At 38.9% G+C, this 27,528-nt stretch overlaps 1 protein-coding gene across 8 annotated transcripts in view; it reads left to right on the forward strand.

The window, feature by feature from the left end:
* PTPRD (protein tyrosine phosphatase receptor type D) overlaps positions 1-27,528 on the forward strand; it is a 1,311,464-nt gene that overhangs the window by 1,242,621 nt on the left and 41,315 nt on the right. For all 8 annotated transcript variants that reach the window (XM_062609059.1, XM_062609064.1, XM_062609063.1 and 5 more), the window contains 2 exons: positions 4,049-4,172; positions 14,534-14,709. In XM_062609059.1, the coding sequence (XP_062465043.1) occupies positions 4,049-4,172; positions 14,534-14,709 (300 nt within the window). The remainder of the gene's footprint in view (positions 1-4,048; positions 4,173-14,533; positions 14,710-27,528) is intronic.

A 27,528-nucleotide genomic window follows, 5' to 3' on the forward strand; every position in this document is an offset into this window, starting at 1 on the left:
GATAAGAATCTTACCCATTTTGAGAAAGAATACTTAGACCGTAATTTTATAAATTCAAATGCATATGCAAAAATACACATTGAACTTTATGTTTGCAAGTAGTCGTAATTACAAATAGCTAATTTATGTAGGGTTTTGTTGTTTGGGGTTTTTTTTTGGTTGATTGGTTGGTTGGTTTGGTTTGGTTTGGTTTTGATAGGGTAAAGCCCAAGTCTTGCAGTCCAGACTAAAAACTAGCAACATGTTAGCCAGACAATTTCTTCTTTTATTTTTTTGTTTGCTTGTCAAATGTGAAAAGAAAGCGTATGTAACATGTATATTGTGAAGTAATTTCCAAAATATTTGAGCACTTTAGATTAACACCTAAAAGATCAAGCAGAATGTATTATTCAGTGATATATCTAGAACAGTGCAGAGCAGTGTTGCTTCATTCTGGAGCAGTAGGCTATTCATTACCTAGCATTGCATATATGCCTCTCAGAAAAAAATTCTGACTATGTCATCGGTGACCTAAGTTACCTTATTCACCTACATTCACTCAAAAAGGAAAAAAGGGGAGATTCTTACTGAGAAAGTCATCATGAAAGTTTGATTGCTTTTCAAGTCACATGATGTGGATGAATTACTGGTCAGCTTATAAGGAGGTATGTTTACAGATCTTACATATACCATATATGACTCTCCTCAGGGCTGATGGAAATATGGTCACATTATTTCTGCTCACCTTAGATGAAATAAATAGCACTTAGCAGTAAAGATAACAGTGTCTATTTTTGTGTTTTAATGAAGCAGTGCTCACCTGCCATATATCTCAGAGGATGGGAAAACATTAGCATGATGCAGCTAAATTGTAAGAAAATGGAATGAAGATTTTACAGAGACTTGCTTTATTGATAAAGAGGAATGTCACTGTTGAGTCAGGAAAAGTAATGTTTTGGTTGGAGAAGGACCAAGTCCTAATATTGGAAGGATCAGGTTGCTACGTTTATACTTAAATACAGCACAGAAGTGATGTCTGCTTTGCAAGTGGCAGAATACCAAGTGGGTGATAGCTTGTTGTTCCTATGTATGTAGACAAAACACAACAAGGCTGAAAAAAATCCATCAACAGTTTTTTAAAACTCTTAATAACTAGTCTGTTAAGATACTAGCTTAATAATAGTAAGGTATTAATACTATTAACATATTAATATATGTTAAGCATTGTCTCACAAATTTCTAGGTCTGTAAACCCAAATATTGGGCTAGGTTCTTTTAAATCTATTTTTGGCATAAAAATTGTGTAGAAATGAAAAAAAAAAATCAGATTCATTCAGACCTTCTAACCATTCAAGAACACCTTCTGAACTGTTAGTAACACACATAGCGATACAACTCAATTGAATCATATCCAAACCACAAGTAAAATTTTTGTGGCCTCCCAAGCAGTTTATTTCTTCCTCACTCCTCTAAAAAGTTCCGTTTCATTTCCTCTTGAGGGAGGAGCTGCCACACTGTCTCAAGTACTGTAGGTAAAGTAGCATCCAAAGAGTGAGCCAGAACCTGAACCATCGCACTCCTCTGCTCAGCAGATCTGACCTATTTTATTCAGGGGAACTTAGCCAGACCTAGCTCCAGAGGACTACAGTGAAAATAAAAGTCAGGAAAATTAGCTGTTAACTGTTATAGAAGTTGATTTAGTCTATGATATTAGTGGATAGAATAAGGTACTGTGACGGTTGCCTAAACAAATGGTGGGGTATTCGAAGACCTCTCTCTCAGGCAGACAGATAAAATGATTTTTCTTCTTTTCTTTTTTTTCTTTTTTTTTTTTGTTATTTTAGAAGAGTTATGCTCTGAAGCTTACTAAGTAAACTGTGTAAGATATATAAAGATGGATATCCTGGGCTACATCAAAAGAAGCGTGACCAGCAGGTTGAAGGAGGTGATCCTGCCCCTCTACTCTGCTCTCTTGAGACCTCACTTGGAGTATTGTGTGCAGTTCTGGTGTCCTCAACATAAAAAGGACATGGAACTGTTGCAACAAGTCCAGAGGAGGACCACGAGGATGATCAGGGGGCTGGAACACCTCTTGTATAAAGATAGGCTGAGAAAGTTGGGGCTGTTCATTCTGGAGAAGAGAAGGCTGCATGGAGACCTGCTAGCAGCCTTCCAGTATCTGAAGGGGGCCTATAGGGATGCTGGGGGGGGACTCTTCATTAGGGACTGTAGTGATAGGACAAGGGGTAATGAGTTAAAACTTAAATAGGGGAAGTTTAGATTGGATATAAGGAGGAAGTTCTTTACTGTAAGGTTGGTGAGGCACGGGAATGGATTGCCCAGGGAAGTTGTGAATGCTCCATCCCTGGCAGTGTTCAAGTCCAGGTTGGACAGAGCCTTCAGTGGCATGGTTTAGTGTGAGGTGCCCTTGCCCATGGCAGGGGGGTTGGAACTAGATGATCTTAAGGTTCTGTCCAACACTAGCTATTCTGTGATTCTGTGCATGTGAACAAAACAGTTTTCTGACTGGCCAAATAGTGATTATTAAGCTGTGGGATAAATCCCAACAGATCACACTAATTTTGCACATGTTCATTGTCTGATAATATCTACACTAATAGATTACAGGTCATATTTCATTTCCATTAACATAAAATGGACTCGTAGCTGTTTTAAGGCTGGGAGGAGTCAGAATAACCGATGTAAAAATGATGGCTTGATGAGTTAGTGACAGTATGGATCTTCGCACTTGTGCTTTTTTCCTGGTCTATTCATGGAAAGTGAACATAGTCGTGGTGAAGTGGCCCATCTATATTCATCCGTGTCATTAGGGGTTTTTTTAATAATTTACAGCAACCTAGCACAGGGAGCTGCAAACAACGCTTGTACATAAGTATTGATGGAATAATTTTGAGAACTGTAATGTTGCCGCAAGGAAAAGTAAAACATTACATGATTAACTGTGACTTTTCAGTGTGAGATGACCTTTCCTACAGGTGCTACTATAGCCAGTATAAGCAGATATCATCTGTTGCATTTTTTATATTCACACAGCTGTATGTATACTTCAAGCATAGAGGTATAAAAGTAAGCAATAGAGCCTGTAATCTTCCTATTGATGAAGGATGACAGAGGGTGGGACAAGCTTAAGTAATTCCATCCTGGAACATGAAGGAAGCAGGGAATAAAAAGTGCTTCTAGGACTGTATAGTTGTGTGTATAAATAAGAGATCATTAAAATTTCGAATATGCCTGAATTTCTTTCCTATTTATGACTCAAGGATATAGAAATCAAGTCTCTTTATGTTGTCTCTTGGTGATATGCACTTCATTCCCTGAGCAACACTGGTGTCATATGTCGGCCTGACATCAAAATGAAAGAACAGATATAACGTTATTTTTCTTCAGGAAAACTTCTTCAGAAATATTTAGAGTTTATTTAGTAAACAGGCCACTGAATTATTTGAACTTGTGTGCTTAGTAATAGAGAAAGACAAAAACATTTATTCCTCTTCATCCCAGTGTTTTGGAGATTTCTGACATTTTTTGTTCATCCTCTGTTATGCGAGAACCCAGACTAAGTGAAAAGATAAAAAGATGGATAGAATACCCTTGCCTTTCTGAAGGGAAAGCCTTGGATTTGAAAAGCTTATGGTTTAAATTCCTTGTGGAAATTTTGGGTGCATAAATACAAAATGCTTTATATACTGCATTCTAATATGTTACCATGTCCTGAAGTCATAGTTTTCTTTCAAAAGAAAAAAAATATTTCCAGACTAAACTGTAAGTAAGGAAGAACTGCATTACATTAAGGGTGGCTGAGCACTGGAACATTCTGCCCGGTGGGCTTTGTGGAGTCTCCCTGTCTGGAGACATTCAAAACCCACCTGGATGCGTTCCTGGGTAATGTGCTGTAAGTTGCCCTGCCTTGACAGTGGGGTTGGACTGGATGATCTACAGAGTTCCCTTCTGATCCTGATTCTGTGACTCTATAAACTATGGGAGCATATGGTTTGTAATGATTATAAATACATGTAGTCCTAGCTTTTCTTCTCTTTCTCTTTTGAAGTCCATTGATCCTGGTCAGCAGTTCACATGGGAACACTCTAACCTGGAAGTAAACAAACCAAAGAATAGATATGCGAATGTAATTGCGTATGACCACTCTCGTGTTCTACTCTCAGCAATAGAAGGTAAGGAGACCTTTGAATTTAAACTAATTAAATCCTGAAATCTGGTATAATTTTACCTCCAATATCTTTGCATAGTACTATAAAGAAGTGTTACTTCCAGTAAATTCCTATAATGACAGTCCTTTTCTGATGTGTATTCTCAGTACTAAATTATGAAAATGCACTAAAATTAACACAGGATCACATATAGCCCTGAATGCATCAGGTCTCTCTATATATGCCAATGTGTTACCTAAAGTAAATTATTATTGCTGTTTACTTATACTAACTCTACAAAGCAAATATAGCAGGAACCATGCATGAATTAAGGTTTTGGTCAGTCAATAACCTTATCAATATATCTGCTTATTCAGTTTCATTTGCCAAATCCTAATGGGGAAGGGGGAGGGAATCATTTCAGTTTTTATGTTCTCAAGGAGAATTTTGAGAATCCTCTGTTAATTTTTTTTTTTTTTTTTATCTGCAATCTGAGTGTTAAAGAGTGTTTAAACAAATGTCCACATGCATTGTTGGAACCTCAGTATTTCACTGTCAAAGGAATGGAAGACGGATATAATAATCTTTATTATATCTCCTTTTTTTTTTTTTCTCCAAAAGCTTTCCAAAATCTTGAATGTTTTAGAAACTTAACTTAAGAAAACTGGCCAAGGTGATCAGCCCAGGGGACTGTGTCTCTTGTATCAAGTGCTAAAGAAATGGGAAGCATTTGGTTTTCACTCAGAGGATTTGTTTTCTTAGCAGCTCTGCCTTACCATTGTTCTACTTCCTGGGACAAAGACAGATTTTGTTGACAGTCAGGTATTAATGATTGCCAGAATATAATCAATTATAAATTTAGGTGATGAAAATAAAATTTGCCTTTAGAACTCTGAAAGGGCTTGCATATGAGGCATAAGATGTAGGAAACTGTATTCAAGGTCATAATTACTTCAGTCCTACAAGTTAAACTGTAAGGTGTTTTAATTTACAGTTATGAACAGCTTATCTTTGGCTACTCCAAACCTGAAGAAACTGGATACTAAGACAGTATTTATAGGGGAATGCATTTAAATACTAGCTGCTAGGTGAAGAAAAAAGCAATCCCAGTGGCTGAATCCTTCCTTATTTATTTCAGCTGCATACCATGAGCTTTGATAACACAGATAAGAAATGATTGCCTTGAAAAATTTGCTTATCAGCTTATGTTTGTTCCAGCTCTGAGGCTCATAGAGCAGGTCTGACAAGATTTTATGTAACATCACTTGCATTTTTTCATTTTGCCTTGTAGAAGAATATAGCTGTATAGATATCTGACGCTACCGAGTAGAACTACCTGTCTCAACACTGAAGATATTATATTTTAATTAGCATTATATATGATGTAATTCAATAAAAATATCAATATTCAAAAAATATTCAATAAAGTACATGGTCAGGAAAAGCCAGGAACAGCAATTGGGCAGCCATTCTGAATTATTATGTAAAGTTATTTGGAACAAAATGTTTAACTCAGAAATAAGTCCATTTGACAGAAGACTCAATATTTTCACAGAATTTTGTTTGGAAAAAGAGTTGTGTAGTGGGGGGGGGGGGTAGGGAAGGGAAGAAGGGAAAGAAAAGATGTAATTACAGATAAATTTATTTGTTAATTTGTAAGTCAGACATCTGGGCTTAAAAAGTCCTTCCAAGTTCCCCTTCATGTAAATGACTCATGAAATTTGGTTCCCTGAAAGAAAATTAACATAAGAAGAGAATTTAAGAGGCAAAACAGAAAAGTATAAAATTAAAATAATTAAGCTCATCAAATTGCACAGTACATTATGCTACCTTAAATAAATAGGTAGTAAAAATATGGAAAAAAAAATCTACACGGTCCTGTAGGAAAGGACTGAGTATTTTAAGGAGCAGAGATGACATACAGTTAAACAGTAATGTTCGATTCCTTTTTTGAAGTAAAAAATACAATAATTAGGCAAAAAATTCTAACTCTATAGTAGTCAGTGACCCTAAACAAAGAAAAATGTTATAGCCTTTTGAAATAAAGATGTCAGATGTGAAACCACAAATGGGATTTTGACCAATTTGGTGGTTTGCATAATTTTAAGTATTTTCTCAGTCTTCAGTTTATGGTGAAAAAAGCAACATAAACCAAATACTAAATGCTTTTTTATGCTATGATAATTGCTTTGAAAACAGTAATAAATTAGTATTTAATTATCCTTTTAAGTTTTTTTTTAACCCTGGGATTTTACATGACTGCGTTTCTGAAATTCTCTCTCTGTACTTTCATAAGTTTAATACATTGGTCTTAGCATTTGGTAATAACTTCTTCTCTTTTAAGTTTTAAGTCAATATTTCTACAATGAAAATACACAGTCTGCCTAGCATTTTAGTTTGTTGACAGCTGCATTTATTTTCATGCTACCAGAAAAATCAATATTTTGAATATTGTTTTTATAAAAATCTCCTTTACCTATGTTACTGTGCAAGTTGGTTTTGAATCCCAGCTATGTTCTTGTCTTCTGTACCCACATATAGCATGGAGTTCCACATCATAATTGTTGACTTTGCAATAAATAGTTTTTTATATTATTGAACTCTCCACTCTTACAAATTTTATTACATTAGGTGACCCTTTAAAAGGAAAACTGAGGTTGGTAATCTGAGCAGTAATTTTAATTTCCACCTGAAAGAAAATATTACTTTGCCAAATTTTGTTCCCATGTTTTTGAAATCCCATTGCTCATGTTTTGCTGTTTTTGGATGTGTCTGAGAGGGACACTTCGAATTCTATATTATAATGAAAGAATGTTATAATATAGTGAAGCTTATTATATGTATCTAAATGGATTTGAAGGCAGAATTTATCAATTAAAAGAGAAATAAATCAAGTTAAAAGAGGTAGGCCTGTGATCTTAAACCTGTAAGGAGGGAAAAAATAATTAAGTATTCTGCTGTTTAAAAAGTCTTTCCAGTTCTTTCAGGAGACGTCCAAGATTAAAAGTCTGTTCATTGTGACATGGGTTTGCATAATGCTAGTGATTTAAAAAAAAAAAAAAAACAAAACGTATATTTCAGCAGTGTAATTTTTGTTTGATGGGAAATTTAGTGGCTTAAAAATGCTGCTACCTCTAGAAGTCCCTGACTATACTATAAATGATCAAGAAAGAAAAAGGCAAGAAACTGATAATATTCATATTTATGCAATTAGCAGTTCTTAGAAAATTATCATCAAATATGTAGGCCATCATCTTTAGATTTAGAAAGTAGTCTGGTCAGTATAAGTTCTTGAATATCTACTGAAGAATCACAGACTTTCATTACATTTTTGTTGCATTGTGCTAGCAATATGTATATAATTACAGACTTGGAATGATTGCATACCCCTCCTCGCTGCAAGCCTGGAGTGCCTTAAAAACAACAAAAGTATATCAGTGATGAGGTAACAGGGTAGCGAAATACCAGTGAAGTAAATTTCATGGGGTAGAAGTCTCTATGAAGTAGACTTCCTAGAGCAGAGTTAATGGTGGTGGTCTCAATAGCAATGATGTTGAGACAAGTTCATAGAATCATAGAAATATAACTATAGAATGACAGTTGGAAGAGACCTTAAAGATCATATGGTTCCAACCCCCATGCCATGGGCAGAGACACCTCCCGCTAGACCAGATTGCTCAAAGCCCCATCCAACTTGGACTTGAACACTTCCAGGGTTGGGCAGCCACAGCTTCTCTGGGCACCATGTGCCAGTTCCTCACCATCCTCATAGTGGAGAATTTCTTCCTAATGTCTAAGCTACATCTGTCCTCTTTCAGTGTAAAGCCGTTACCCCTTGTCCTGTCACTACACGCCCTTATAAGAAGTCCATCTTCAGATTTATTATAGGCCCCCTTTAGGTAATGGAAGGCTGCCCTGAGGTGTCCCCAGAGCCTTCTCCTCTCCAGGCCGGACAAGCCCATCTCTCTCAGCCTGTCTTCAACCCTCTCTGATCATCTTCATGGACCTCCTCTGGATTTGCTCAGGCAGGTCCATATCCCTGTTGTGTTGTGGCCCCAGAGCTGAGGGCAGCATTGCAGGGTAGGATTTCACAAGAGCAGAGCAGAGGGAAAGAATCACCTCCCTCGACCTGCTGGTCATGCATCTTTGGATGCAGCCCAGCATACGGTTAGCTTTCTGGGCTGCAAGTGCACATGGTCGGTTCTTGTTTAGGGATGTAATAATTTTGGCCTATGGCTCAACTTCTGCTGTTATAGTTTTAACTTAACAAAAAAATATTGTGTCATTCCTGATACCCTTAAAATCAGCTCAGAACAATTCTGACTTTTTCTTGTATACATACCCATACTGTCCATTGAGGAAAGATATGGAAAAAGTCCAGTGGCTTTTTTCTTAAACAGGTAATGAAGGTTTGGCACCTCACAATTTACTATGCATACCCCTATTGAAACTAGTTTTCGGAGGAATTATCAAACCTGAAATAATTTCATTTCATATTAGTAGAGGCACTTACAACCTCCATTAGTGCATCATTTTGAGATATAAATTAATATTTCTATTTAAAAAATATTCCTTTGATAGTTAACTTTGTGTTACTCAGTCTTAAAGAGCTGGAGAATCGCTAAATCAAGTTTCAGACAGCTGCAGAGTAATCAGAGTATGATGACTTCGTGTTGGATTTTTATATCTGCTTTGCACTATAAGGCAAGATGCTGCTTTCTCGGTGTATTGTGGCCAGTGCGCTGGCACAATGCTGTTACGTGCATCTCTGAAATACTACACTGAATAGTCTGTTTACTTTCATTCCATACACTTTCTTAATATGATCCAACTTCTAAAACAAGACACAACAAAATAATCCAAGCTTCTTTCTTTTTAACAGAGCTCTTCCTGTTTCTCAGTCTGTTCTTCTGCTGCTCACCTTCCTAGTTTCATATCTTGCCTGCAGATTTTCTGCATCCTCTAGTTCTTAGTTTCTACCCGTACATCTCACCTTGTATTTTTCTCACTTTTTTTTCTTTCCTTTTAAATGTTTCTCTTCTGACCACTGCACAATCCCTTTCTTTGTCCTGTTTAGAATCATAGAATAGAATTCGAACACCCACCCCTTTTTAACATTGCCTTGTTTCCATAATGCTCTATAATTCAACATTTCACTTTGAGGCTCCATCTTTTATAATTTCCCTCTTCACCAGACTCTGCTAGTCCTAATAGTCCATCCACAATCCAGCAATCTGTAGGTTTTCTTTTTTTTCTCATTTTTTTGACTTCTTACCTTACATCCTTAAGATGATATGTAGTGAATTTTCCTCAATCTTTGTAAAAAGCTTTTATTTTACCAATGTTCATTACTGCAGTATGTTCATTGGTGTTGTGCTGCTTCATTTTTCACTAGTTCTTAGCATACAGATTTGTCTTAGACCATTTGAACTTGATAATCTCCTTAACTATATAGATTTTATGTTGCAGCAACTTCCACATAAATAGTTGTTACTGGCATCTAGTAGCTGCTTTAGCTCATTTTTGCCCTGACATAGTTGAAAGCATCAGTCATTGATTTAAACCAATAGCACAGCTTCACCAGCATTTTGAGTTCATCACTGCATTTTTCCAACTTGTTTACAAGCATGACCGAGTTAAATCCTATTACTTCACACACTTTTTCTGATTAAAGGTACATTTTTTAGGAAGGCAGCACAGAAGTAAAAGTTTATGGTTTAATTTGTTTTAAATAGAAAGGCTGTTCAGTGCTTAGCCTTTGTAAAGGCTTGAAATAATTTCATGATTTGATTTCAGTTTGTGAATAAAATGTAAAGTCTAATTAAACCTATTTAAGATTATAACTGTATTCAGGAAATCAAGTGAATAAATTTGCTGTCTACATTATTAGCCTTTTGGATCTGAGTCTGTGTTGCAGCAAACTGTACTGTCATCTCAGTTCATTAATACATCTCACCATATCAGGAGCTATAGTGTTAATATTTTTAATTTTTTGCTCTTTAATTGTGGCATTGGTCAGTTTTGTTTCATTGCTTATTCACTCCTACCCTGCAAAATCTGGACTGCTTTGTTCCCTTGCGATATTCGAAAATAGGATGTCTTTTATGCTTAACGACTCATCTGATTCTTCCTCCAATGTACTCAATTCTGTCTGACAGAATAAGGAGACTGCAGACTCTGGTCATTCATCACCATAGTTGGAAAGGCTACTAGAAAGTAGTTATAGTAGAATTATGATTTGGAAGCTTGGTCTTTAGCTGACTTTTTGTGCAGAAACTGTGTCTCTGCCTTCATTAAATTTGTAAAAGTCAGGTTACACTGCACGGGTTATCCTAAATATACACTTCAGGTATGCTATTGGAAATCTGCAATAAACCCCACTGATGCCAACAGACTTAATTAAGGCTCATGTCAATATTACTGAAGGTAAGATTTGGTTGTTTTGTCCCCTTCTTGACCCATGTTTTTACCTGTTAACCTCTCTTAACTATTAAACCCAAATTTAAGTAATGATGGCGATTGCTGCTGTGCTTATGGGTATGTTTCCTTCAAGCTATGGCAGCTAACAAAGGTTTGCAGGATTTCACTGTACTACAGTCAAACTAGTAAAATTGTTTTTTCACTATTAGACTTGACAGAAAATTGTTTACCTTTCTCAGCTCAGAATGAGAAAAGACCATTTGCCTTTCACAATTGTTTCTTCTTTGTCAGTGTAGATATTAACAGGTGTTCAGGTTTTCTGTATGTTATTTTTAAAGTGTATACACTTCATTAGGCCTTTTATGATAAGGTACCTTCCCTAGAGGACTTTATGGATTGTGGAGTTTATGGAACGTGGGACGCATCTGATAACGCAAAGCTGGTGCGGCAAAGTGTGAGAAAGAAAGTGAAAGTGGAAAAATGGTATTATAGAATACAAAAGATTTGGGAACAGAATGTGAAACTGAGGCCATACATGAAAACAGCGATGAAGAGAGACCGTCTGAGAAATGAGTATATGATACTTGAAGGAACTGTGAGAATGGAGAACAAAGAAAACATACAATGGATACTGTGCGTGAGAGAGAGACCGTATAGCTGAGCATTCTGAATCCTATCCTTCTGTTGATCTCAGTGGAGATATAACCCTATACAGTACTGTATTCTGCTAGAGATAAACCCTTGATGAAAATCTTGCAGTGCAAAGTGTTGGAGCAGCACCTAGTTTGTCCTAAAACTCCATTAGTTAAGTCACTAACAGTTGCTCAGGTCCTGTGGTAATTAGACTTTCCTGTCCATGTCCCAGCCAAGTCCTGTTTATTGTGCCACTGAGGCCAAGTTGCCTTGTTAAAGGATTTTTCTGGCTAAAGAACATACAGGATGTTTTATGTTCTGTTGGTAAAAGGTGAGTGGAGAAATAGGGTGGAAATTTCCACTTTAACCTAGCTAGAAAGAAATCTTCTTTACAAATATCAGTAATTGTTAATCATAATTCTTTCTTACTTGAATCTGTGATCCAGGAATATATAATGTGAAAGCTTTTATTCATTCTAATTTAAAGAATTTGTTTCTAAGTTAGAATTATTTTTTATTTATTTTTAATTTATTTTAATTTATTTTGGGTTTTTGTTAGTAAGAATAGTATTTGCAATTGCAGAGATTCAGGATTTTTTTTATATTAGGTACTGGGAGTGGCAGCTGAGATTTATAAAGATTGTTCTTTAGTACACAGCAATACTTCTCAGGCTTAATTTTCATACTGAATTTGTGCAGTATCAGCTCCAGAGGCCAGCTTTCCCAGAAGATCATTTAACCACTTTACAAAGTGTTGTTTTTCTTTTTCTTTTTTTCCTCAGGCTTTTATTTATAACATATGCTTCAAAGTGTGATACTAAGCATCATAATATAATTCTAATTTATGCAGAAAGCATTTCTTACCAACTTTCTCTGTTCCTTTGGTAATAATACCCAGTTGATATAGACTTCTCCTGTTGATTTCATTTTTCTTTCTCATCTGTTTTGTGCAACAATGTTTTTATTCTCTTGATAAAGGAAGAAAATATGGCATTGTGCTAAGCAGTTGTGTTTTCTAAGTCATTAATTCCAATATCCACAGTAAAAAGTATCATGTAAAAAAGCTTTTGGTCTACAAGCAGGAATCTTTTGAACCCCAATTTCTGCTTTTCTTGGAGGGAAATCATGCTTTTCAACTATAAACTGTGCAGTGTTAAAGGTTTTTTAATTTTGTTTAGTTTTTCTCCCAGAAAATACTTTCAATCAGCTCCAGACATAGTCAACCAGTCTTCCTGTGCCCATCCATGCATGTTGCCCAAGGAGTACATTTGCTGCCTCTCTGGTGCCCCTGAAATTACGAATTCTGTCCTTCCCTGAAATACTTTGTCACATTTTTCCTTCAATTGTACAGAAAGTCAAATCAAATTAAAATTTGTGTTTAAATATAGCTTGGGCATATAAACCAAGAAAATCTATTAAGCTTTCTTGGGCACAAAGGGAAAATTTTATTCCAGACTACAACTGCAATAACCCATAACCTGAATAATTTCAAAATCATCTTGGGTCTTAATTAGTGTCACAGTGAATCAGTGGGTTTGTTCATTCCTAAGTAGTGGAATGAAGTACTAAGCTTACCCAGAATGAGTGGAGAAACTCTTCGAGTTGTATCACAAACAACAACAAAAAAGCGTTAAAGAGGTACCCCTATTTTCCATTCAAATGCAAAATATTTTGAACCCCCACTGATGCTGCAAGACTTAGTTTTCAGATTTTTTAGAGGTATGCCACTGGCTGTCAGGAAATGTAGGAATGTGCAGCCCCCATTATTCCTGATTTGGGATCACCAGCACAAGATAGAACGTCAGAATAGATTTGGAGGTTCAATTTCTGACTTGAGAAATATTTCTTTAAATTTAGTCAATAGTGTGTTGTGTTTCATAGCCAAAAAAAAAACAACTTTATTGCTTGGTGGAGTAAAAATAATCATGGCTTTAGAATAAGCTAGGGAACTTATATCACCTTGACTCTTTTAAACAATTTGTGGAACCTGCACTGTATCCTGGGGTTGTAGATATGGGCATGACAGATTGGCTGTGTGAACAGAAATTGTTCATTTCTGCTCAAAGAAGTGACTTCTGTTAATCACTTTAACAAACCTTTTGTATCATTTTATTATGATGCACAGTTCAGTACTTGAGCTGACTCTGCTGGGGAGCACTTCCATGTTCAACACTGCAGTAATGTGTGAAACACTGCTTTGCCATCCCACCAGCACTGAGATTTCACATGAGTATCTTCTCTTCAAGTCATCAGTTAGAGCATAAGCGACATCAGAACTGGTGCTTGCCATGCTTTGTCTTCCAGTATGCCCATGGTCTTAGTTGAAAGCAGGACACATGTCCTGCACTGCTGAATCCAGGCAGGACAGTACTGAGACCTGTATATCCATACTTACCCCTTTCTGTGAGCATGGTTGCCTTATTTGTCCACACTAGTAACACAATCTTTACTAAGAAAATACTTCTCGACCGTGGCAAACAGCATGTTATCACCAAGTTCTCAGTACACACATGGCACTGAACAGGCTTAGTTAAATAGATTCCATTTAGGAGCTAGCTCACTTCCATGTGGCTTAAAGCATGGACATGTGTCTGATAGGGATGCCCAAAGTGCCTCTGTAAGTCTTGTCCAAAATACCTGAGCCTCAAGGAACTGACAGTGTAGGTCCACTGTGCCCACAGGTCTTGGATTCCACCTTCTTTTCACATGCTTAATTTTTTATTCAGGGTTGAAGAGGTCTTCACTTCATGCACACACCATACAGCAGATTCCACTGTTTCTTCAACCTGACTTACATAATGTGTTTTGTTACAACAAAGCTCATAGTTAACTTCTCATTTAATGGGAAAAATGAATGTAGAAGTATTATTAATATTATGACAACATAAATACGTATCTTATGTTTAAAAGAAATACAGTGAGTTCAACAAGAGAGTTAAACAGAGCCTACTCTAGGCATCTGAGAGAGAGACTTTACTGTATGGCCCAGGCAGAGGCTGCCATATTGGTGGGTGACTGCAGGCAGTGTCAGACCAGCTTTTCAGTGCTGCTGTTTCCACTCCCAGGTCTCTCTATCTGCTACAGATTTTCAGTCTTCTTTTATACCTCCTTATTAGACAGAGCCTTTAGTTTCAAACAAATGGTTATTCCCAGAGAAAATATCATACCCCTTAGCTCCACAAATGGCATACTCACTTGCTGGTACCCATTTACTATTTGGCGTGCAGCAACCTATGTTTTGGTGATCCAGCTGGGTTACAGGATATTTTAGCTGTTGTACAATAGGACAGCACAAAAATTTGCCCTATGTTTTCACTCTTCTCTCTTTGCAGGCATACCAGGCAGTGACTATATCAATGCCAACTACATAGATGGATACAGAAAGCAGAATGCTTATATAGCAACACAAGGGGCATTGCCAGAAACCTTTGGTGACTTCTGGAGAATGATGTGGGAGCAACGGGGTGCAACTGTTGTCATGATGACAAAACTGGAGGAGAGGTCCCGGGTAAGGAAAGCATATACAGTGTTAATAATATTGTACCTGAGTAATCACTTATCTAAGATTTTTATTTCTTTCATGTATGCCTCCTGCCTATGCAGAAAAAACTGATTTCTTTTTTTTTTAGGTTGCTATCAGTTAAAAGTGCCCATACTATGAAAATCACTTATGTAGGAAGTGCTAGTTCCATTGTGAAATTACAAAGTCATGTCACTAATTTTACAGGGCTTTTTGTAGTCTGAAAAACTTGAAATCTCTTGATACACAATGATATGTTGGGGTTTTTTCCCTGTTTCAGTCATACTGGGAATATTAAAAGGTGATTGAAAATGTTACTACCTCTGTAGTACCAAGAATATGACTGTATCGTCCTGTTATGAGGAAGTTAATGTCTGTCAACAGAATTCACTTTTACTTTTATAAGGTATAGATTAATCTTGACTTAAGATAATTAAGGATTTGCATTTCCTTAAGAAACCTAAGATTTTTTTTTTAAAAGCACATGTGGGATGCTAGGAAAACTCTACAATTGCACTGCAGTAATAGAATATAAATTCATCTGTAGTATCTCAGATTTTACAGGGCAAAGTAAAATTAGGAAATGAAGGACTAAAACACAAGGATACATGCAATAAAGCACAGTAGTAGAAGTTCCGTAATAAAAGACGTGCCATATGTGAAGAGAAAACAAAAGTAATAATGCTTTATTGTTACATAATAAGTAATGTGATAGAGTAGTAACAGATCACTGTGTTGTATGAAGATTCACTAGAAGGTCTGTATTTGGTAGCATTCACCAGTTGGTGGAAATGATGGATGTTGTTGGAGGAGGAAGGAGAGGAAGAGTGGAAAAAAAAAGAAAAAGAGATGGTGAGAAAAATGAAACGAAAAAAACCCTTCTTAGTGGCCAGTCAGAAAGGCAAGTCTGTGCTTGCAGAAAGGCAAGCCCTCCGCACAATCTCCAGTAGAGCAGGGGGTTGCCTCATCATATCTTTTTACAATAACTGTGTTTTATGTCAAGATACACTCCAGCTCCTCCTGGGTTCTTCCTGCTTATGATGCTGTTACTGTTGCTGGGAGCATGCATTGACTGCTACATGGGTTAGTGTTCAACCATGTGGACTCAAGGGACTACATGGCTGGTTCATTGCCAAGCTTTCTGCAAACACCGTAATGAGACCTGTAGTGTAAACCAGAAGCTACAACCAAATGTAGAAATCAGGAAACAAGAGAAAAAAGGGGTAATTTTTGTATCAGTGGCAATCTCTTCCCTTGGGAACCTTCCATAACAGCATCAGTGTTTGCAAGTATAAGTCCAGGAGATAAATAACAAGGAAAATACTGCCATGGCATTCGGTGGTACACTGTCTTGGGATCTTGTGTGAAGGGGTAAGTACCTACAAGTGCTGTGCAACATATTTAAAAAAAAATGCCATAAATACAGAGGATCAAGAACAGTTCAGAAAGAGAAAATGACTAGGGAGGAGGAGAGGAGATTTATTTTCCAGAAAAGATTTTAAGTCAGTAAAAAGTATCTTACAGAGATAAACGGATAATAGTTGATATTTTAGTAACTTATTGATGAGCTCCATTTCCATATGAAAATGTTTTTGTATGAGTAAGCTTGGAAGAGGGAGGAATGCACTGTAAAGCATAATGCAGTACCGTATTGTACTGATGGGCTTTTTTTTCACATACTTGGGTACATATAATTGTAATGATTACATAACTTTTTCAGCCTCTTGGCAAGTCATTCCTTTCTAGAGGCTTATCAAAGTACATGTATATCATTATTCTTCTTACATATTTAATCACTTTTCTAAAATAGAGCTGGATTTTTTTTTTCAGATAAAGCTCTGTATAGTATTCTAATTATAGAATCACTTTCCACATGTAAATTCAACCTTCATTACCACCACTGCCTGTACATACCTGATGGCGATTAGCACACAGCAGAGAGTAGTTTCATTGAAATTTTCATTTTATCTTGAGTCTACAGGCCTTGTCTAGTCTAGGCACTGACAGTTGTTTGGAATTAAGCAAATGAAATTTTGCCCATTTCTTCACTAATTACTTCTTATATAATAAAGTTTCTGCTAACTAGAATCAGTGCTAAGAAAAAATCCAATCCTAATAAGCCACCCATTGCAGAAGGAGTACTCAATACTGAAGAGTTTATCTTAATACTGCAGGCCACATATAGCCACTGTTTAGAAAGATGTTTTGATGTAACTAAATGAAATTCTGCTCATTCTCTTCAATAGTTGCTTAGCGGAGTTTTAAGCTAACTCTAGCCTTTGCTGTTTACACCCTAAAAAATGACTGATCAGAATGGTAATCACTATTTAGTGATTAGCATTCAGTAGCAGTATGTTTGCTAAGCATAATGAGAGACCAGACAATCTAGTCAATGGATTTTGTGTGTATTCAGTGCTTATGCTTGCATATTTTTATGCATAATTTAGCTCATTCTGTGTTCATAGGTCAAGTGAGTTTGATGCACTCAATGTGGACCATTATAGACCCTCTATACAGTACATAATTCATCTTCAATCTTAGAGTCTGCAATTCTGTGAATATGGCATACCCGTTCCCTCTTCTAATACAGTACCTACATGTAATGTAATTAATGGTATTGATGGTGCCATAACAGTGGCAATCCCTGTGTGGGAAAATAATAAAATGACAACATCTTATTGTTATTTTTTCTCATGCCATCTATTTTATACAGCATATCCTCAAAGCAGGAGACAAAGTGAAATTTCAAAAATGAAATACAAACACTGTTACATACCATTAGAGTTGATCTTTGCTAATTTTGTTTCTCTTCTTCCTTTCATTCCATGTTGATTGCTTTTGTGTCTTGGCAGCCTGATCATTATTTCTGCTGCAAGGCACGATCATTTCTCTCGGGGACTTCATCTGCTTTCCATCTCCATGTCGTCATTTCTGTTTAGCTTGCTTTTTTCATTATGTAGTCCTACAGCCTTTTTAACCTGGACTGCACAGATAAAGATGAGGATTTTAATTGCATCTGCAGAAAGTTAGTTCATTTGCATGTGTTAGATGTCTGAATAACTTCTGCTTTGAGGATGTACATATTTTACAACTGAGTTCGTCAAATGAAGATGTTAGAGTGAATTCGTTATCCATTTGTTTGCCTGGCAGGAAGCTGTAGGAAAACAGAATCTCTTTCACTTATAACCTTTCACACTTTATTGGTTTCCTATGAAATGTCATCACCTGAATCTCATTTGACCTAAATCAGACTAGAGAGAGAAAGTCAGCCCCATCATTCAGCTACTGTGCACGTAATTTATATCAAAAAGGATTATACACACTGGCAGTGCGTGGAACGGTGTTGGTAGCATTTTTGTCACATGCATGAGTTTAATCTAAGTGAAATAGAAGAACTTTATTGAAGGCTGCAAATTAGAGATTGAAAAAAAATAATAAAATACTTGTGTGTTACACTAAGGAAAGCTATAAAGCATTAACATGTGATACCTCTCTTCCCCGCTTCTCTGTCTTCTCCTGTGCCCCCAGCAATGCACATTCTCCTTTTTGTTCAGTCAGATCCTCTGAATTAACTGAATGTTCTGACAACTTGGGTGAATGATGTGAATGATCAGATGAAGATAGAGAATCTCACATTATAGCAAAAGATAATATTGCCTGAAACAGGAAACATTTAGTTATGCCTCCTGTTTTAGGGTAGGAAATTGTTGTAGATCATCCACTTGAAAGAGAATTCAATCCTTTTCTTCTTTGCTATGCAATTACTCATTTTAAATAATTCCTTGTTTTAAATAATCTATTGGAACTGATAGAAACACCTCCTTCTTAACTTCACTGGCAGTATTTTTTGTGGTGGGACCATAGTGCCCAGGATTAGAATCTTCTGTTAAAATACTCCTATCAGTTTAAAGCTAACTGACATTATAATGACCCTGGCAATTATTCAAATGTGAGCTAGATTCTGGACTTCTATAGTGGTGACGAAGGTTTTAATTTTTGTCCTGATGCCACCAGCTTCATTCACATTTGCAAATGACTAAGTGAATACATGAGGAAATTTGTGTCACTCTGTTAGCCTGATGCAGACACTTATTTGACTGTAAGGAAGCGGACATCATCATCAAGGTTATAAAACAAGAGTACATAAAAATAAAAACATAGAACAGTCATCTTCTTTATCAAGGTTTAAAAGCTGAGTTTTCCCTGGGAAGGGAAAGATAAAGACAAACCCAGTAGAAAGGTCATGTATCCTGTCTCAATATTGAGATGGCAATAGTGAAATATGTAGGAACAAAAACATTTGAATAAGCATGGTGAAAGTGTAATTGTACCTTGGGACTGCATGGTAAGAATGGCTTTGAAACAAACTTCAGGCCACCAAAGATTTCTGTCTTGTTATAAGCATGGAAAGCACAAAGGCAGGCCTGGGAAGAACCCTAAATTATTATGACTGCAATGCACACATCATTACTAACATTTTTAATAAATCTTCATTTGTTGATTGAAGAATAAGAACTGATATCTGACATAGCTGCCCTCATAGCTAAGGCAGAGCCATGTACTCTGTCTTAGCTATGTAGACAGAGTATGTGCACAGCAGTAGGTAACAAGCAAATAAAATGAAAAACAGTGTTCATCTGTGTGAAATGCATAAAGGTGTTTCAGAAAAATACAGGCTATGCAGTGGAGTTTTATGTGATTGTGATAAAGACAGTTTTCCATTTGTTTTGCAGAGCTTCTGCAGCAAATTTAGTATCTTTTCACCTAACAATGTTTTGACAGGTAATACTGGAGCTATTATCTATCAAAATACTGGGTTGAAAATAGGTGACAATAAGACATCTTAACTAATATGAGAAGAAAAGTCATCAATATATGCACTTAACAATTCATTACAGATTAAATAAATATGCTCCCAAGTGCATTTGTATTGTACTGTATTTAGACAAAATGTAATTGATTTCTTCATAAAAACTGCACTAATGTTTTGTATTGGGCAGCACAGCTATGTAAAAATAGGGGTCTGGGATTTTTTAAGAAGTGAAATATGTATTTACTCATAGGAAAATATAAATAAAAAATTAACTACATTTTGCAGCAACTAGAAAAAATATGCATGTCTTTATCTGTTAAGAGGTAGCATCTATCCCAGCAGACATATCAGCTGACAGGACATGTGTTGCAGATGGTATTTTCTCATACGGAATTATATGGTTTTCTAAAGAACAAATAACTGTGTAGTTTTGTCATTGTTCAGCCCCTAATTTTAATGGGAAGTCAGTAACTTCTCTATCAGTAACGTAATATCAGAATCTTATTTTACTTCTTTACTGTTCTCAGCATGCTAAGGTATGACTCAGAAAAAGAATGAATGAGAAAGCTGGCAAAAAAAAAAAACAAAAACAAAGTCAAATAGACCATGTGTTCAATAGATTTACAAAAATAAAAATATGTAGGTTTGTACTGTTGGGGTTTTTTTATTGTAACAGAATGCAGTGGCCACAGTCCAAAAATTCCTACACCATTGTACGAGCTGGAGTCACCAGTTACCATGTCGGAATTGTAAAACTCAACCATATGGCTGTTCATTGTGGAAGGATTCTCAGAGACACAAGGGCAGGGACTTGTTCAATTCTCACTGAAATGCAGTCAGTCATAGGTTCTTAATTCATCTACGAATCTAATCCTAGATCCATGCTAACAAAGACTGCACCCACCAAAAAAGCTTAAAGTTTCTTTTACTAGGCAGGTTCCAGGTGGAAGTGCTGTGCCAAAGAACCTCAGCTGAAACTCTGTTATGTCACCCAACCAAATATCTGTAGAAATGCCATACTATGAGCAAGGTTAACTTCGTGAGAAAAGAAATGTTTTAGTGCCACTTTAATGCCGCTATACAGGTTGAAAATAGATTTGGCATGTCATGTCTCTTTATTTCAGCTTACACGCATTTGGTGTTGAGGACATACGCTCCACATGAAAAGCTGTTGGTAAATTACAAAGAAACTAGAAGAATGAGCAGAGGTTGGAGAAATTATGTATAGGGAAGTCAGAAATAATTGAATTTGGTTTATATATAAGAGAGTGAAGGAAAATATAATAGTCTTCCTGCATGTGAAAGACAAAAAAAATTCATGGCAGTCAACGATTTTCCCTTCCTGTGGAGCACTTGGAGGAAGAAATAAGCTGTAGCAAAGGTGATTTATTTTAAACTATTAAAGGACTTCCAAAATATTATGTCATGAATGGAGCAACGTCTGCAGAATATTTTTTGTGGTCTCTTCCACTGTAAGTAAGCTTTAAAGAACTGTTTATGCCAGTCTTAACGGAAACAAAATGACAGTACCTGGTACTGCCACAAGTATTTTTCAAGGCAGCCATCTAGGGTTTTTTGTTATGATTCTGTGTCTATAAATGAAGTAGTTTCTCTTACCTGTTACAGTAAACTGATAGCTTTCTGAAAAATACCATTTCCCTGATGCAAATGTATAGCAAGTGGTTTAGTCAAAACTATGTTGTAACTCTAATTTACTATTTAGAACCATTGAATAGTTAGGGTTGGAAAGGACCTTCAGATCATCTAGTTCCAACCCTCCTGCCATGGGCAGGGACATCTCACATGAAACCATGTCACCCATGGCTCTGTCCACCCTGGCCTTGAACACTGCCAGGGATGGAGAATTCACAGCTTCCTTGGGCAACCCATTCCAGTGCCTCACCACCCTTGCAGTAAAGAACTTCCTCCTTATATCCAATCTAAACTTCCCCTGTTTAATGTTAACTCACTACCCCTTGTCCTATCACTACAGTCCCTAATGAAGAGTCCCTCTCCAGCATCCCTGTAGGCCCCCTTCAGATACTGGAAGGCTGCTATGAGATCCTCACGCAGCCTTCTCTTCTCCAGGCTGAACAGCCCCAACTTTCTCAGCCTATCTTCATATGGGAGGTGCTCCAGTCCCCTGATCATCCTCGTGGCCCTTCTCTGGACTTGTTCCAACAGTTCCATGTCCTTTTTATGTTGAAGACACCAGAACTGCACACAATACGCCAAGTGAGGTCTCACAAGTGCAGAGTAGAGGGGCAGGATCACCTCCTTCGACCTCCTGGTCATGCTCCTTTTGATGCAGCCCAGGATACGGTTGGCTTTCTGGGCGGAAAGCGCACACTGCCAGCTCATGTTCATTTTCTCATCGAGCAGCACCCCCAAGCCCTTCTCCTCAGGTCTGCTCTGAATCTCTTCTCTGCCCAACCTGTAGCTGTGCCTGCGGTTGCTCCGACCCAGGTGTAGAACCTTGCACTTGGAATAGTTAAACTTCATGAGGTTGGCATCAGCCCACCTCACAAGCGTGTTGAGGTCCCTCTGGATGGCATTCCTTCCCTCCAGCATATCAACCGAACCACACAGCTTGGTGTCATCGGCAAACTTGCTGAGGACACTCTCAATCCCACTGTCCATGTCACTGACAAAGATGTTGAACAAGACCGGGCCAACACCAATCCCTGAGGGACACCACTCGTTACTGGTCTCCAGCTGGACATTGAGCCATTGACCACAACTCTTTGTGTGCGGCCATCCAGCCAGTTCTTTATCCGCCGAGTGCTCCATCCATCAAATTGATGTCTCTCCAATTTAGAGACAAGGATGTCGTGTGGGACAGTGTTGAACGCTTTACACAAGTCCAGGTAGATGACATCAACTGCTCTACCCCTGCCCATCCGTTCTGTAGCCCCATCATAGAAGGCCACCAAATTGCTCAGGCAGGATTTGCCCTTAGTGAAGCCATGCTGGCTGTCACCAAGCACCTTGTTGTTTTTCATGTGCCTTAGCATGCCTTCCAGGAGAATCTGCTCCAAGATTTTGCCAGACACAGAGGTGAGACTGACTGGTCTGTAATCACCCAGGTCACCCATTTTCCTTTTCTTGAAAATGGGGGTTATATTTCCCTTTTTCCAGTTGTCGGGAACTTCCCCTGACTGCCATGATTTTTCAAATATGATGGACAGTGGTTTAGCAGCTTCATTTGCCAGCTCCTTCAGGACCCGCAGATGGATTTCATCAGCTGCCATGGACTTGTGCACATTCAGATTTTTAAGATGGTCTTGAACCAGATCCTCTCCCACAGTGGGCCCAAGGTCTTCATTCTCACCATCTGCATCTACCTTCCGAGACTTCGGTGGTTTGGTCAGAGCCTTTGCCAGTGAAGACTGAGGCAAAGAAGTCATTCAGAACCACAGCCTTCTCCAAATCCTGTGTAGCCAGTTCTCCCGAGAGCTTCCAGAGGGGGCCTACATTGTCCCTAGTCTGTTTTTTATTTGCTATGTACCTGTAGAATCCCTTCCTGTTATCCTTAACATCCCTAGCCAAGTTTAATTCTATGTGGGCCTTAGCTTTCCTAACCTGGTCCCTAGCTTCCCGGACAACATCCCTGTACTCTTCCCAGGCCGCCTGTCCTTGCTTCCACTTATTATAAGCCTCTTTTTTCATTTGAATTTTCCTCAGGAGCTCCTTATCCATCCAAGGAGGTCTCCTGGCCCTCCTGCTGCACTTCCTTCTGGTTGGGATGCAACACTCCTGAGCTTGTAGCAGGTGATCCTTGCCTACCAACCAACAGTCTTGGGCCCCCCTGCCCTCTAGGGCTATATCTCATGGAACCTTACTAAGCAGGTTCCTGAAGAGGCCAAAGTCCACTCTTTTGAAGTCCAGGGCAGTGAGCTTGCTGCATGCTCTTCTCAATGTCCTGAGGATCTCAAATTCGACCATCTTGTGATCGCTGCATCCAAGACTGCCCTGAAGCATCAGATTTCCAACGAGCCCTTCCGTGTTGGTGAGCACGAGGTCAAGCATGGTACCTCTCCTTGTCGGCTCCTCTGCTACTTGCAGGAGGAAGTTGTCTTCCACACAATCAAGGAACCTCCTGGATTGCTTGTGCTGAGCCATACCGTCATTCCAACAGATGTCAGGGTGGTTGAAGTCACCCATAAGAACAAGGGCCTGTGAGTGTGAGGCTTTTCCTATCTGTCTATGGAGTGCTTCATCCACAGGTTCTCCTTGATCAGGCGATCTGTAACAGATCCCCACAGTAATGTCTCCCATAACTATATTCCCGTTAACCCTGACCCACAAACTCTCTGTGGACTGCTCACCTGTCCCCAGACAGAGTTCCATACTCCCCAGCCTATCCCTGACATAAAGGACAACTCCCCCTCCCCACCTGGTGGGCCTGTCTTTTCTAAAGAGCCTGTAACCTTCCATTCCAACACTCCAGTCATAGGAGCCATCCCACCATGTTTCTGTGATGCTTATTATATCATACCCCCGTAGACGTGCACACATCTCTAATTCCTCTTGTTTGTTCTCCATGCTATGGGCATTTGTATAGAGGCATCTGAGCCGAGCTCCAAATGAAGCCGGCTCATTGGCTGGAGTGGCTGGAATATATCTACATTGCTCCAAGCATTTATGATAGGTGCTGGCAACTGACTGGGTGTGTTGGGATGGAATGATGCTCCCCTCCCCCAACACATCTAGTTTAAAGCCTCCTTGATCAGTCTGGCAAGCCTCCTACCAAAACTGCTTTCCCTTCTTTATCAGACCAGCTCCAGCAGCCCCCACTAGACCTGGCCTACAAGCTTGGGTCCCGTGTTCAAGACACCAAAGCCCCTGACTATGACACCACCCTTTTTAACCATTTATTAACCTGTCCAATCCTCCCCGTTTTTTTTAGGTCCTCCCCTGTACCCTGGAGAATTGATGAAAAGACAATCTGAGCTCCAAAGCCCCTAACCACCTCTCCCAGGCCTCTGTAGTCCTTCCTTATGTTCCCCAGACTACTACTATCTATATCCCTAGCACCCATATGGATCACTAGAAGTGGGTAATAGTCAACAGGACTTACTAGAGCAAGCAGCCTCTGCAACATCCCCGATCCGTGCCCCTGGTAGGCTGCACACCTCCCTTGAGACAGGGTCTGGCCGGCAGACGAGTGCTTCTGTCCCTTTCAGTGTAGAGTCCCCTACTACTAAGACCCACCGCTTTTTCCTGGCAACACCAGTAGAGATCTTCTTTAGCAGTGCATCAGCCGGCTGTTTCTGGCTAGAGTGCGTTTCCTCATTAGCCTCCTGCAGGACAGCAAAGTGGTTCTGGGTGGGGACAACAGATTTAGGAGGAAACCCCTTGCTTTTAGTTGTCCACTTCCTCCTTTTTTTGTTGTTGTTTTTTTTTTTTTGTCACTAATTCCCAGCTTCCCAGGTTAACGGCCTCCTTCTTTCCTTCATGAGCTAGAGGGGACGCTTGAGGCCCCTGCACAGTTTGGGCTTGGAGCAAGTATTCCTGCTCCCTCTCAGCTACCCTGACATCTTGAAGCCTATTGACGGTGTCCCGCAGGTCAGCCACCTGCTGCAGGAGGACCTCCACCGGGGAGCACCGAGTGCAGCCCTGCCCATTGTGCACCATTCCCTCACCAGACCAGTGCAGGCACTCTCTACACTCAGAGCTCTGCACTGCAGCCTCCCCTCTCATCGGCTCTGTCTGGGTGCCTATGCTGGCCACCACCGGGGCAAGCAGGGCAGAGCTCCCAGACCGGGCGCTGATCAGACCTGTAAGACCATTGAGTTCAGCCGTTAACCAAACACTACCAAGTCCACTGCTAAACCATGTCCTTAAGTGTCACATCTACACATCTTTTAAGTACTTCCAGGGATGGTGACTCAGTCACTTCCCTGGGCCGCCTGGGCCGGTGCTTGACAACCCTTTCAATGAGAAACAATTTTCCTAATATCCAATCTAAACCTCTCTTGGTGCACCTTGAGGCTGTTTCTTCTTCTTCTGTCTCTTGTTACATGGGAAAAGAGACCAATCCCCACCTCACTACAACCTCCTTTCAAGTAGTTTTGGTGAGCGATACGGTCTCCCCTCAGCCTCTTTTCTCCAGACTGAATATGAACATCTTTGTATTTATGTACTCGCAGGTATGTATCTACTGTAAATCTTTATTAGAGGCAAGTGCATGCAAATGTTTGTAGTAAAAAATGGATTCAAAGAACAAAGATTTCCAGAAGTAATTAACTGTTTTGCGAATATACTTGGTGAGTCTTAGAAGGATCTGTCTACCTGTGGCTGGGTGCTCAGTTCTTTCAGAATTTAAGATTCTATCAAATTCTGTGTGTCTCTGTCCTGGGTTCAGCAGTAGCAGTCATGTTTTTTCCTTTGTGGTAGCTGGTACAGTGCTGTGTTTTGACTTCCAGCCTGAGAACAGTGTTGGTGAAGCCGATGTTTTCAGTTGTTGCTAAGTGATGTTTACCCTGACCAAGGACTTTGTGAGGCTCATGCTCTGCCAGGGAGGAGGGGAAGCTGTGAGGAAGCAGAGATGGGGCGCCTGACCCAGGCTAGCCAGGGAGGTATTCCATACCACAGCACGTCATGCCAGGGGTGAGGGGTAACTGGGAGTTACCCGGAAGGACACGGGCTTCCGGGTGGAACTCATTTTCTTGGCCGGTGGTATCGTATTCTCTTCCCTTGTTATTTTCTCTTATCATTGTTGTAGTTGATGGTAGCGGTGGTGATTTGTGTTGTACATTGGTTGCTGGACTGTTCTTGTCTCGACCCGTAGGAGTTGCACTCTCTCGATCCTCCTCCCCGTTCCTCCGGGAGCGGGGAAGGGGAGAGCCCCGGTGGGGGGGGGGGGGCGGACACGGACCTCGATTGTTGTCAGCTCGGCACCACTCACTGGGAGTGAGTGAACAAGTTACCTGACTGGGTTTAAGCCACGACACTCTCTAAAAGCAAAATCAAAAACTTTAACCTGTTTTATTTTCAGCCGTATTTCTGAATAGGAGTTTCTATTTTCAACCTGTCATTTCAAGTGAATGAGTGACACTTGAGCAAATCTTGTTTAGATAATGCCTAAAAAATATGTTTATGTATTTTTATTTATTTATTTTTAATCTTTGCATTACAATCTCATATACTACTGCCAGTGCCTACAATCTTTATAGTCCAATTAGCCTAACCTTTAGGTGGCAAGTCATTTTTGCAAAAAAAAAAAAAAAATGGCTTCAGAGTGATAACTGCTTGGAGATAGAACATCAGCTGGAATGTCTGATTCACTAAGCTAGCCTGATAGGGTTTGAGGCAGTTTTCATCACCAACAACTGTCACTCTTTTGTTCCATAATTATTATTATCATTCATTGTCATTGTAGAGGTACTTTATTTTTGAAGGAAAACAATCTGAAATTGTCGTTGGAAAGTTTTGTCTGCACAAGACAATTATTATTAACAAAACCAGAGCACAATTTTTGTAACATACTGCTGCTATTTCAAATTCCAGATTCAGCATAATTCATATGCTGCTCATGCAGCAAGAAATTGACTAGGTGAATCTGCCTATGACTAGGTTGCTGTATCGGTCATGATCTGTGTTTTGCCCTTACAATCTCAGATGGCCTGTAACAGCTGGCTCATGAGAGAATCACCTGAAGGAGCTTTTCAGCCTGAATGATGGAACTTTATACTGGAAAATTATTTCTCTACCCTTGAATGTCAGGAATCTTTGTATTCATATGTTCATATGGAAATATCCTTCCTTCAGCTTTTTTGATGCATGGGAGTGCCTTCTGTAGTGGCTGTGACTTATTGAAGTGTGAATATCCACGAATATTCTTAGGAACTCTGTAGCTACTTAAACCTCTCAAGTCTGAAATAGTTTCAAGCTTCTCATTTTTAATGGAAAAGAAAGAACTTGCGTTTTCTTACAGCTTTGCTTTCAGTGAATGCTTGTACTTCCATGAAGAGCAAGGATTCTCATGGTCT

Source organism: Pezoporus occidentalis, unplaced genomic scaffold (genome assembly GCF_034315485.1).
Source record: "Pezoporus occidentalis ecotype Australia unplaced genomic scaffold, CSIRO_AGI_Poc_V1 ctg133, whole genome shotgun sequence".
Lineage (NCBI taxonomy): Eukaryota > Metazoa > Chordata > Aves > Psittaciformes > Psittacidae > Pezoporus > Pezoporus occidentalis.